The 13898-nt window shown below is 42.1% G+C and overlaps 1 protein-coding gene across 1 annotated transcript in view; it reads left to right on the top strand.

The window, feature by feature from the left end:
• Nucleotides 1-1151: 1151 nt before the first annotated feature.
• The window catches only part of zc3h15 (zinc finger CCCH-type containing 15), a 36456-nt gene continuing 23709 nt past the window's right edge, over nt 1152-13898 (top strand). The window contains exon 1 of the mRNA XM_072261725.1: nt 1152-1340. Within this exon, the coding sequence (XP_072117826.1) occupies nt 1269-1340 (72 nt within the window). The 5' untranslated portion in view covers nt 1152-1268. The remainder of the gene's footprint in view (nt 1341-13898) is intronic.

Here is a 13898-nt window from a genome sequence, read left to right as displayed (position 1 = left end):
TTCAGATCAGGCAGCACCCGTGGAAAGAAGTAATTCGGTCTTTGCTGCTACTACCTCTTCCACAGCAGCTACCTAGTCGAACCTTGGTGAAAATGCCACATCAATATTTCAGATATCCCCAGCATTGCTTTCAATTTGATTCCCTCACTGTTCAAACATATTATCCCACCGTGGCCGAGTCCTGTCTTTGCAGATTCACTCTGAAATCCCTAAAAATTTCTTCCTGCTCATTCCTTTCACTGACAGATTTTGGTGCTGGGCTCGTTCTTCATCAAAGAAGATCGGCATGGACTAGAAGGACCGAGATGGTCTGTTTCTGTGCTGTAATTGTTATATGGTTATATAAGATACAATATAGTATTAATGGTAAGATTCTTGGCAGTGTGGAGGATCAGAGAGATCTTGGGGCCCACGTCCATAGGACACTCAAAGCTGCTGCGCAGGTTGATTGTGGTTAAGAAAGCAATCGTGGGATTGAGGTTAGGAGCCCAGAGGTAATGTTGCAGCTATATAGGACACTGGTCAGACCCCACTTGAGTACTGTGCTCAGTTCTGGTCACCTCACTATAGGAAGGATGTGGAAACTATAGAAAGAGTGCAGAGATTTACAAGGATGCTGCCTGGATTGGGGAGCATGCCTTACGAGAAAAGGTTGAGTGAACTTGGCCTTTTTGCTTTGCAGCGACGGAGGATGAGAGGTGATCTGATAGAGGTGTACAAGATAATAAGAGGCATTGATCGTGTGGATAGTCAGAGGCTTTTTCCCAGGGCTGAAATGGCTAGTACGAGAGGGCATAGTTTTACGGTGCTTAGAAGTAGGTACAGAGAAGATATCATGGGTAAGTTTTTTACACAGTGAGTGTGTTGAGTGCGTGGAATGGGCTGCCGGTGGTGGAGGCGGATACGATAGGGTCTTTTAAGAGACTCCAGGATAAATACATGGAGCTCAAAAAACAATAGAGGGCTATGGGCAACCCTAGGTAATTTCTGAGATAAGGGCATATTCGGCATAGGTTTGTCGGCCGAAGCGCCGGTACTGTGCTACAGGTTTTCTAAGAGACACACACACACCCGGAAGTGGAGCTTTCACTTCGCGCTTGCGCAGTGCTGTCCGCCGGTTCCGCCTCTCTCATTGTCGTTGCCAGGGCGTCCGCGCGAGCTGGTATTACCCAGAAGACGGCGCGAGGACGGCAGCGGCCCGTGCGTGTGAGGAGCATCGAGTTTGACGGCGGCAGAGGAGCGAGCGAGGCAGCGGTAGACACAGTGACATGCCCCCTAAGAAGTCGTCCAACCAACCCAGCAAGAAGACCGAGCAGAAGAAGAAGGAGAAGGTTATAGAGGTGAGCGGAGGCGGGCTGGAGAACGGAGCCTAGTGTAGGCCCGGAAGCCGGGGTCTGGCTCTTGTCTGTGAACACGGGAGGTGGGGATGTGTGCCGGCCGGAAGTGGCGGTGAAGTCATGGCCCATACCGGCCTCCTGCACCCGGCATGTGCGTGTCTCAGGGTCGGGAGGGCAAGCGTCAGCGCTGTTCCACCTTTCACCCCCCCCCCCCCCCCGAGGCCATGCGGTTGGGAATGGGCCGAGCTCCAGGGCTGCATGGTTTGTTGGCTCCTCCCAGCTAGCGGGTTGGGCCTTTTCCTTCCCAGGCAACCCTCATACGTGTGGTTTTTGTCGGTAACTCGCATCTGAAACAAGGGCTGGTTTGTTAGAAAATGTCACTGTTCGCCTAGGGTCTGTTTTATTGCGTATTGGCGTGCGTTTGCACTTTTAATCCCTTGTTTCTGACCTGTGACCAACTTAATAAATGTTTCTTTGCTTGAATCTCAGTAATGAAGCAGGGCCGTGTTTTCATATTGCAATTCATTTGGCGGCGTAGCAATTTCCCAGGTTCGGAGGAAGGAATAAAATTTAGGAAAAGACTGAGGATTTTGGGAGACGGAAGTTCACAGCATGTAACCAAATGACAACTCTACGCTGCTGTCATTGATAGGTATAAGGGAGAAGGGGTATTTCAGCAGACTGAATTGGATTTGCGAATTGTGCAATATAGCGTGTTTCAAGATGAGGGGCTTGAATACTGAATATATATTTGTATCTATAAAATACACAAATTTAAAATGCTCTTAAGTTCTAAAAGTGAATAACAGGCTACATAGAGGCTTACCAGAGGAAATCTGCAGATGCTGGAAATTCAAGCAACACACACAAAATGCTGGTGGAACGCAGGCCAGGCAGCATCTGTAGGAAGAAGTACAGTCGACGTTTCGGGCTGGGACCTGTTGTCAGGACATTTGAAGAAATGAGAAAGGATCTAAAAAGCGTGGATTGGGACAGGTTGTTCTCTGGCAAAGATGTGATCGGTAGGTGGGAAGCCTTCAAAGGAGAAATTTTGAGAGTGCACAGTCTGTATGTTCCTGTCAGGATTAAAGGCAAAGTGGATAGAAATAAGGAACCTTGGTTCTCAAGGGATATTGCAACTCTGATAAAGAAGAAGAGGGAGTTGTGTGACATGTATAGGAAACAGGGAGTAAATAAGGTGCTTGAGGAGTATAAGAAGTGCAAGAAAATACTTAAGAAAGAAATCAGGACAGCTAAAAGAAGACATGAGGTTACCTTGGCAGTCAAAATGAAGGATAATCCAAAGAGCTTTTACAGCTATATTAAGAGCAAAAGGATTGTAAGGGATAAAATTGGTCCTCTTGAAGATCAGAGTGGTCGGTTATGTGCGGAACCAAAGGAAATGGGGGAGATCTCAAATAGGTTTTTGGCGTCTGTATTTACTAAGGAAACTGGCATGAAGTCTATGGAATTAAGGGAAACAAGTAGTTAGATCATGGAAACTGTACAAATTGAAGAGGAGGAGGTGCTTGCTGTCTTGAGGAAAATTAAAGTGGATAAATCCCCGGGACCTGACAGGATGTTCCCTCAGACCTTGAAGGAGACTTCTGTTGAAATTGCAAGGGCCCTAGCAGAAATATTTAAAATGTCGCTGTCTACAGGTGAGGTGCCGGAGGATTGGAGAGTGGCTCATGTTGTTCCGTTGTTTAAAAAAGGATCGAAAAGTAACCCGGGAAATTATAGGCCAGTAAATTTAACGTCAGTAGTAGGTAAGTTATTGGAGACTATTACTAAGAGACAGGATCTACAAGCATTTGGATAGACAGGGGCTTATTAGGGAGGGTCAGCATGGCTTTATGCATGGTAGGTCATGTTTGACCAATCTATTGGAGTTTTTCGAGGAGGTTACCAGGAAAGTGGATGACGGGAAGGCAGTGGATATTGTCTACATGGACTTCAGTAAGGCCTTTTACAAGGTCCCGCATGGGAGGTTATTTAGGAAAATTCAGTCGCTAGGTATACATGGAGACGTGGTAAATTGGATTAGACATTGGCTCAATGGAAGAAGCCAAAGAGTGGTAGTAGAGAATTGCTTCTCAGAGTGGAGGCCTGTAACTAGTGGTGTGCCACAGGGATCATTGCTGGGTCCATTGTTATTTGTCATCTATATCAATGATCTGGATGATGATGTGGTAAATTGGATCAGCAAATTTGCTGATGATACAAAGATTGGAGGTGTAGTAGACAGTGAGGAAGGTTTTCAGAGCCTGCAGAGGGACTTGGACAAGTGTGAGGTATTGCACTTTGGAAGGACAAACCAAGGTAGAACATACAGGGTTAATGGTAAGGCACTGAGGAGTGCAGTAGAACAGAGGGATCTGGGAATACAGATACAAAATTCCCTAAAAGTGGCATCACAGGTAGATAGGGTCGTAAAGAGAGCTTTTGGTACATTGGCCTTTATTAATCAAAGTATTGAGTATAAGAGCTGGAATGTTGTGGTGAGGTTGTATAAGGCATTGGTGAGGCCGAATCTGGAGTATTGTGTTCAGTTTTGGTCACCAAGTTACAGGAAGGATATAAATAAGGTTGAAAGAGTTTACAAGGATGTTGCCAGGACTTGAGAAACTCAGTTACAGAGAAAGGTTGAATAGGTTAGGACTTTATTCCCTGGAGCGTAGAAGAATGAGGGGAGATTTGATAGAGGTATATAAAATTATAGGTATAGATAGAGTGAATGCAAGCAGGCTTTTTCCACTGAGGCAAGGGGAGAAAAAAAACAGAGGACATGGGTTAAGAGTGAGGGGGGAAAAGTTTAAAGGGAACATTAAGGGGGGCTTTTTCACACAGTGGTGGGAGTATGGAATGAGCTGCCAGACGAGGTGGTAAATGCGGGTTCTTTTTTAACATTTAAGAATAAATTGGATAGATACATAGATGGGAGGTGTATGAAGGAATATGGTCCGTGTGCAGGTCAGTGGGACTAGGCAGAAAATGGTTCGGCACAGCCAAGAAGGGCCAAAAGGCCTGTTTCTGTGCTGTAGTTTTTCTATGGTTTCTAGAGGCTTGATGCTTTTGTGATGGGAAAAATGGCAGTTTGAGGTGATATAAAATAATGTTTTCCCCCTGAAATCTGAGGATGTGGTTGATCTGCTACTTCCTTGCATCTTCCTGACTTTGCCCCATATTTGTAGTAGTTTACGTTTTACACAAATCTGTCTGATTCAGATTTAAAATGAACTATTAAGCCCACTTCACCTGCCAAATATAGAAGAGAGTTTCACTGAAAGAAAATCTAAGTTCACTTTTGAAATGTCTAATTTTAAGTTGAAATTTCCAGCCATTGAAAGTTTTCTACTTCAGCTTACTTTTTTGTCTTGACAATGTCAACATAATCTCTCTTCATTTTGAGATTTAAGAAATGCAGACATGGATAACATCATGCAAAATTCTCATCCTGTAAAAATATTCACTTTTTTCTCTTTAATGATCCCCAGATTCTACGAAAGTGTTTATAGCATTTTTTTTTGTTTAAGAAGTGGTCTATTTTACCTGGAGAGGGTCTTCTGTGGTCTGTATTGAAATTTATTTGTCATGTTTATGGCCTTCAATCATTTTCATTTAGTGCATTCTCACAAGTGACATTGCTGCCTATCTTTGTGATTGTTAAACTTGAACTTGTGGTTCGCCATGCTCTCATCCTGTGAATTAGTATATCTGCCCATTATCCTAACTTTTATACCTGATGTTCATCCAGTTTCTGAATCAGGATAACAATATGATATTTAAGTTTAGGGAATAGTGAGTTAATGATTTCTAAATTTCTGTATCAACACCTGTGGGTGTGTCCTAATTACTCAGTGATTCTTTAAAAAATCAGCTCACTTTTGAATATGTTGAGGGTGCAAATAGTCTAGTTTAGCTTGTAGGAAAGAGGTGATATTAGAGTAGGCAAGCTGAATCAACGGAGAAGTGTTTGTACTTGTTTAGAATCTGACGTGTCTGTGGTTGTTACTGTTAGCGTCGTGATGTGGTAGGCCAAGGACGAATCTAAGGTATTCGCACAGGTGGATAGTAAAGCTACAATCTGAAAGTCAAGTATTATGTACCAGCTGGAATTTTTCTTCGCAGAGCTTAGAGCTGAATAATTTTCCAAAGTTGTGTAATATGTGTAGCCCCCCCCCCCCCCCCGATAAGCCTCAGACTCGCTCAGCTCGCTTTCGTCTAGGGGAAGCAGCCTTCAGCCCCGCGAAACTGGGTAATAGTTTGTGTGGATGCTGTGTGATGTACCCCACCCCGCCCAAATAACAGACAATACACCATAGACGATTAAATGATTACAATTTATAGATATTACTGGAACTATGTAATTAATAGAGATAAAATATAAAAGGAAAGTAAAAGGCGCCAAACTTATCAAAGTTCAATCACTTCGTGCACAACAGTTGAAGCTCAAGTCCTCTTTCCACCATTTGATCCCCTCCAACCACCTTGACCCGCTGCCTGGGACCAACAACCATGGTGGTCAACCAGACGCTCCACACGAGTCTGTCTTCGTCTCCTCTCCCCGCCGAAGACCCTGGGCTTCGGACTCCCGCTCAGGGTCCATCCCGTCGGCCAGCTTACAGCATCGCGTCCACTGTCTCTGTCCCTGTCGTGCCCTCTGCCCCAAAACCCCGCGAAGCAATAGCTTACAGACACACAAGAAAGAATAACATTTATCCCAATTGGTTCGTTCCCTCTCTTATCAATAATATAACCCAAACAAGCAGAGAGAGAGAACTCCTTACATCGCAGTATTAGTACAGAAAAGCCATTTTAATTCTAACATAACAAAGAAGCCATTTTAAGAACCTTCGCAGTAACATAAAAGAAGAAACCCCTTACATATGATTTGTAACTTGTTTATGCTGTTGTGATGTTGACTCCCATTCTCTTGGTTTTGCAGAAAGATATAGAGCAGTCTTATTGGGCCAAATGTGTCAATGGTAGTGATTTTTGAATTGTGAATCAAGGCCAAAGTTTGAGCAAATCTCGTCTAAATTACAGTTGGGATTGCTTAAGCAGGTGAGATCTTGTAAAAGGGTAATTTAGACCATAAAATATGAAATGTGATCCACTCCAGACTTCAACACAAAAATGACAGAAGTGATCAAGATCATGGGAGAGAGAAATTGTGGCATTGTATGATCAAATTTTTATAGATCTGTGAAGAATGATACCATGATTTAAAGTGGTGATGAAATTGGACCAATTATCTCCATGCAGAGGCTGATAGAGTTCTTTGAAGAGTGATTGGAGTGGTAGACAAAATCTTTGAGATCATATGAACAAGATTTTTAAAAAAAGTTTGGTTTAAAATGTATTGTTCGTTGAGGGTTCAAGCATAATGTGTGGCTTGCAGGCTAAGAAGCCAGCAATGGGGCTTGAGCCCATGATTGACTCAGTTTGCTTATTTTGCAAACTGAGTCAATCATGCATTGAGGCATGCATTCAAGCATTGAGGAAGATTGAAATCAAGGAGAACGCGAGCAGAAGGTGAGCGGGTGTGCCATCTGCCAGCGTATGTCCGACAGCTTGGGGAAGGTGCCTGCGTTCTACCGAACTCTTTCTCCTCCCCGCCCCCCCTCCCCCATGCTGCCAGTGTCTTGGCGAGGTTTCATTGATGTGGATTTGACTTTAGATCATGTTATGATGTGTTTCCGCTTTCTCCCTGTTTTATTACTATTTTGTGTGATCTGGATTGAGGCAAACTGGCTCTGAAGCCTGCAGTCAATGAACAACATAGCGCTAAATCGCTAAATTGAACTGAATGAACATTCCTCGACCGTTTCAGTGACTTTGTGGTTTGATGTTTTTCTTTGAATGGGTTGCATGATTTTATTTGTTTCATGGCTGTCTGTAGGAAGACAAATCTCAGGATTGTCTACTGCCTGTATACTTTGATAATAAATGTGCTTTGAATCTTGAATCTGTTGTTATGAAGGCCAAATTGCCACACAGTAAATTAGCAAAAGTTAGACAGTCATGCATGTTTAGTTCTCGAGCATTTTGTGACTAAGTAAACAGTGTAATTGGTGCGTGCAGGGTGGTATTGATATTCATATTGTACAGGATAGCCAGGTCAGATCTTTGTATATTGCCTTTCATAACCCTGTGACAGTTGTTATGCTGCCAATTTTTGCACACAATGCTTCTGAAGTGGCAATGCCCAATCACATTTTTTTTTAATTAGTGGTGATATTAACCAAGATGTCTAGGATTATTCCTTTGATCTTCAGAATAGTGCTATGATGAGCAACAGTATTCTGAACAGGTGATGAATCAGCATGTAGGAAGGAGTTTGAAAATCTGGCTGAATGGTGCCACAACAATAATCTCACTCTCAATATCAGCAAAACCAAAGAGCTGATAATAGACTTCAGGAGAAGGAAACCAGCGGTCCATGAGACTGTCCTCATTAGAGGTGGAGAGAGTTAGCAACTTCAAATTATTGTTTCAGAGGACCTGTCCTGGGCCTAGCACACAAGTTCAATTACGAAGAAAGCAGAGCACCCCCTCTACTTTCTTAGATGTTTGCGAAGATTTGATATGTCATCTAAAACTTCGACGAACTTCTATAGATGTGTTCTGACTGGTTGTGTCATGGTCTGCTGTGGACACATCCCAGTCTATCACAGGTAAAGCCCTCCCCACCATTGAATACAGCTACAACAGCAATGTTGCAATAAGGCACTATCCATCTAGAACCCCCACCATCCATGCTTTCTCACAGCTGCTATTAGGGAAGAAGTACAGGAGCCTTATGTCCCATGCCACCAGGTTCAGGAACAGATCTTACCCCACCATCATCAGGCTCTTGAACCAGAGTGGATAATTTCATTCACTCAAACACTGAACTAATTCCACAATCTACAGACTCACCTTCGTGGACTCTACAACTCATTCTCAATACTTATTACTTCCATTTATTTATTATTATACTTTTTAGTATTTTCACAATTTGTTCTCTTCTACACATTGTCTTTTTGTCCTTCTTTGTATTCAGTTTTTTTATTGATTCTATTGTGTTTTTTGTATTTACTCTGAATGTCTGCAATAAAGTGAATCTCAGAGTAGTAAAAGGTGACATAAACATACTTCGACAATAAATTTGCTTTGAACTTTAAAATGAGCTCTTTTAGGTACACCTGAAAGGGAAACAGGGAACTTCCTTAGGTTGGCTTTAAATCTAAAAGAAGATATCTTTTCAGTATGTTGGGAGTATCCACTTAGATTCTTGTGTTCAAATCCTTGGGGTAGATTATTAAGCATATTTCTTTCTGAGTTACTGAAATACTTAATGTCTTAAGTTTTTTACTTGTTTGAGACAATTCAATTTTATAATCTGCCTCAGATATTTTTGAGTTATCTACGTTTGTGAACCCTAAATTCATTGTGCTTCAAAAAGTTCTTAAGGTTACAGGAGGTTACATGTTTTAGTTTCTGGGAAGCTGGTAAAATTTTAATATTGCAAGCAGTGATGAGCAAACCCTTTGAGTTTCATAGGCTCTGTTGCAATGAAATGACAGAAATATCAGTGTTCACCATCTATAACAAATGACCTGACTTGGTCCAACCAAGCAGAGTCCACTGCCAAGAAGGCCCACCAGCGCCTTTACTTCCTGAGAAAGCTAAAGAAATTTGGCCTGTCCCCTAAAACCCTCACTATTTTTTATAGATGCACTGTCGAAAGCATTCTTCTAGGGTGCATCACAACCTGGTATGGAAGTTGTCCTGTCCAAGACTGAAAGAAGCTGCAGAAGCTCATGAACACAGCACAGCACATCACACAAACCAATCTTCCATCCTTGGACTCACATTACACCACACGCTGTCGGAGCAGTGCTGCCAGGATAATCAAGGGCACGACCCACCCAGCCAACACACTTTTCGTTCCCCTTCCCTCCGGGAGAAGGCTCAGGAGCTTGAAGACTCATACGGCCAGATTTGGGAACAGCTTCTTTCCAACTGTAATAAGGCTGCTGAACGGATCCTGACCCGGATCTGGGCTGTACCCTCCAAATATCCGGACCTGCCTCTCGGTTTTTTTGCACTACCTTACTTTCCATTTTCTATTTTCTATTTACGATTTATAATTTAAATTTTTAATATTTACTATCGATTTGTACTGCAGGGAGCAGGAAGCACAGAACCAATATCGTTGTGATGATTGTATTTTCTAGTATCAATTGTTTGGCGACAATAAAGTACGTAAAGTATAAAGTATTATCAGCAAGGTAATCACTCAGGAAAGTCAAAATAGATTTCACAATTTGGATATAGAAAATCTTGAGAAATTCCTTCTGAAGGTGAATTGAAATCAGTTTCATGACTAAGTAGCTATGAAGTGTATAACCCAATGAACCTATTGAACTGTTTGTACATGGTCTCATCGGGTGTCTACCTGAATGCTTTTTCAAAAACAAAGGTCCGGTGTTTCTGCAGGTGCAATGGCTCAGGTTCATTTCTGATATCTTGTCCATTCCATGGGGTTTGCACATTTTCCTTGTAACAAAGTGTGTTTTCCCGTTGGTGCTCTGGTTTCCTCCCACATCCCAAAGCGCTCATTCTTCTTTAGGATATCACCAAATAGCTTGTGCTATGCAACATGATACACTGTTTTCAAGGCTGCTGTGGAGAGAGATCCCACCAATTCTATGACTATTAAATAACTTACTTCCATGGTCCTTAAATTTCCCATATCATAAGTGTTAGAGCTACTCAACATCTTGCATAAACTGCTCAGTGGGAATAGGTATTATGCTCTAGATATTGCTGAGTGCACACTGTAGTTTTGCTTTTGCCTTGCTTACATGGAGTCATACAGCATAGAAATGGGTCTTTCAGCTCTACTTACTCATGCCAACCAAGTTGTCAACTTGAGCGAGTCCCATTTCCCTGCATTTGCGACATTTCTATCTAAACTTTTTCAATCTGTGTATCTGTTGAAATGTCTTTGAACATTATAATATTATCCACCTCTAAAGTTTTCCTCTGGCAGCTTGTTCCATGTACCCACCACCCTCTTCTTTCTAAATCTTCCCCTCGCCTAGTTTTTGACTCTACTTCCCTAAGAAAGATACTGTGACCGTTCACCTTCGTGACTCTTATGATTTTCTAAACCTTTGGTATCCTATGCCGCAGTGGAAAATCATCTCAGCCTATCCATTCTCTTTTATAACTCAAACCTGTTTGTATCAATAACATCCTTATCTTTTGTACACCCTTTTCAGCTTGTACCAGCAATTTTCCTGTACGTAGATGGTCAAAGTTCTATGCAGCTGCAACATGAAATTCCAATTCTTGTACTCAATTCCCTGACCAATGAAGACAAGTGTTCCAAACATTCCTCATCACCAAGTTTGTCTATGATTTCACTTCTCCTGGGTCTGTTTGTTCTACAACACTTTCCTGGGTCCTACCATGAGCTAAGTCGTGTCCCGGTTTAACTGAGAGTGCAATACTGCACTTGTTGGAGTTAACTTCCATTGTAGATGACAAATGATATTGTAGTCAGCATGTCCCTGCAGTGCACAACAGGTCACAGGCCTTCAATCTGGAAAAACGACCTTCCACTACCTCCACCTGCCTCCTTCCACCAGGCCAATTTTATATCCAGTTGGCTAGCCCACCCTGGATTCCATGTAATCCAGCCTACCATGTGGAACCTTGTCGTTTAAAAAAAACTTTGCTAAAACCCCTGTGGAGCACAACTACACCCTGTCCTTATGAATTGTCTTTGTCACATCTTCAGATTTGTGAGACTTGATTTCCCACACATAAAGTCATGCTGAATATCTAGAATTAATCATTGCTTTTCTAAATGCTGCTAAATCCTGTCCCTTGGAATTCGCTCCAGTAACACTCCCACCACTGGTGTTAGGCTCACTGGCCTGTAGTTCCCTGGCTTGTTAAACCAAGACATTGGTTCGTATTTATTGTTGTCATAGGCAATAAGACACTGTGTATAATGCCATGATTTTTTTTTTGCAATAGCATAGTACGTAATAAGAGTAGCACAACTAAGTTAACATATGGACACAAATTATCCATAATGTACTTAACATACTGACACTAATGCAAGGTAGGGGTTGTAGTGAAATAGACTGGAACCGTCCTCTAGTACCTCACCTCTGGCTAAGGAAGGTACAAATATTTCTGCCACTAGGTACATGGACACCCATGGTCAAGCCTTGAGGACTTGATATGTTACCCCTTTAGTCTGCTTCAAGATGATCAGCACTTATTTTTTTGTAATGTGGATAAAGTATTACTCTGCATATCTCTTAATTCCATAATTTGCATGATTTCCAATTTAAATCCAGACAAGAAATATACATTTAAAAACTTACTCAACACATGTAGGTGACTATAGCTTCTCATAAATAACTGCATTGAGAGGATCTATTCTCTCAAGTAAGTGGATAACTTTTTGCTGTTAGTATGCTAATGAAACCTCTTGGGATTCTTTTACCTTATCTGTCAGAGCTATTTAATATCCACTTTTTGCGCTCCATATTTCCTTTTTGTATGTACTTCTGAATCTCTCTACTCAAGGGGCATGCTTGATCCTAGCTGTCCATAACTGCCATATGCCTTCTCCCTTTTCATGACCAGAGCTTCAATATCCTTTGTCAACCTAATCCTGTCAGTCTAAACAACAAGCTTCAAAACCTGGGCCCCCGGACCTCCCTCTGCAACTGAATCCTTGGCTTCCACATCAGAAGACCACATTTAGTGTGGATCAGTAATAACATCTCTTCCTTGCCGACAGTGAACACGGATAAGTTGAGTTGAATTAACTATATCACTTACACCCTTCACATACATGAGTAAAAATCTTTAAATTACGTCTCTGTTCAAATGTGCAATTTATAATAATCTGAAATAAAAGGTATGTACAACAGGACAGTCAGTATAACAGAATTACAATTGTATGAGCGTCAATTAATCAGTCTGATGGCCTGGTTGAAGAAGCTGTCCTGGAGCCTGGTGGTCCTGGTTTTTGCTCTGCGGTACAGTTTCCCGGATGGTAGCAGCTGGATGGTGCACCTCAAGGATATGTGCTTAGTCCACTGCTCTAGTTCCTTTACAGTCATGACTGCGGCTAAGCATAGGTCAAATGTTATCTGTAAATTTGACAATGCCACCAGTGTTGGCAGAATCTCAAGTGGCAATGAAAAGGTGACAGGTGGATCAGCGGTGGAAAGAGTGAGCAGCTTCAAGTTCCTGGGTGCCAACATCTCAGCGGATGTATCCTTGGCCCAACTCATTGATCCCATCACAACGAAGATACACCAACAGCTATGCATCAAATACTTTTTGTTGATTTGTTATGTCACCAAAGGCTAGCAAATTTCTACAGATGTATCATGGAAAGTATCATGGACAGGTTGCTTCACTGGTATGCAGAAGCCAATACACTGGATTAAAAGAGTCTGGTTGCAGACTGAGCCAGCTACATCACAGAATATCTTCAGAAGGTGGTGCCTCAAAAAGACAACACCCGTCATCCAAGACCCCACACTCAACATAGTAGGAACTCCTTTTTCCTCATTGCCATCAGATTTCTGAATGGGCAATGAACACTACCTTACCATTCCCTTTTTGCTACTTATTTATTGAAGTACTATACTGCTGCCACAAAACAACAGAGTTCGCTATATAAACCTGATTCACTCCAACAGAAGCTGCTGTCCCCGAACTCTATTTCACTATTAAAAGACTCTCAGCTTTTCCAAATCAACCTTTACAAATCTGTCTTATATTTTCAGATTTTGCCTCAATCTGGTACTTTGACTTGTGGACTATTTCAGATAACAATTTTAAAACTAATAAAATTAAGGTCACTAATTTCAACATCTTTAACAAGATTTATTGGGCAAAATCCGTTTGGGCACAGTTGGCAAAACTGTGTGCTATAAGTTCAGTGCATCAGAACGAAATTCACATTTGGGCCCCATATCTCAGAAAGCATGCACTCTCATTGGAGAGGGTCCAGAGGAGGTTCACGAGGATGATTCCGGGAATGAAGGGGTTAACATATGAGGAGCATTTGGCGGTTTTGGGCCTGTACTCACTGGAATTTAGAAGAATGTATTGGATTTCATTGAAACCTACTGAATGTTGAAAGGACTAGATAGGCTGGATGTGGAAAGGATGTTTCCTGTGGTGGGAGGTATCCAGAACTAGAGGGCACAGCCTCAAAGTTGAGGGGCAACCTTTTAGAACAGAGTTAAGGAGCCAGAGTTATATTAGCCAGAGAGCAGTGAATCTGGAATGTCTGCCACAGGCTGGTTGGAGGCCATGGATATATTTAAGGCGGAAGTTGATAGTTTCCAGATCGGTCAGGGAATCAAAGGATGTGGCGAGAAGCCAGGTGTATGGGGTTGAGTAGGATCCGGGATCAGCCATGATAGAATGGCAGAGCAGACTTGATGGGCTGAATGGCCTAATTCTACTCCTATGTCTTACAGTCTTATGGTCTCAACAAATAAAATCTCTGGCAAACATTCTTAA

The sequence above is a fragment of the Mobula birostris genome, chromosome 6 (assembly GCF_030028105.1).
Source record: "Mobula birostris isolate sMobBir1 chromosome 6, sMobBir1.hap1, whole genome shotgun sequence".
In the NCBI taxonomy this organism is placed as follows: Eukaryota; Metazoa; Chordata; class Chondrichthyes; order Myliobatiformes; family Myliobatidae; genus Mobula; species Mobula birostris.
This window is presented reverse-complemented; position numbering and strand designations above follow the sequence as displayed.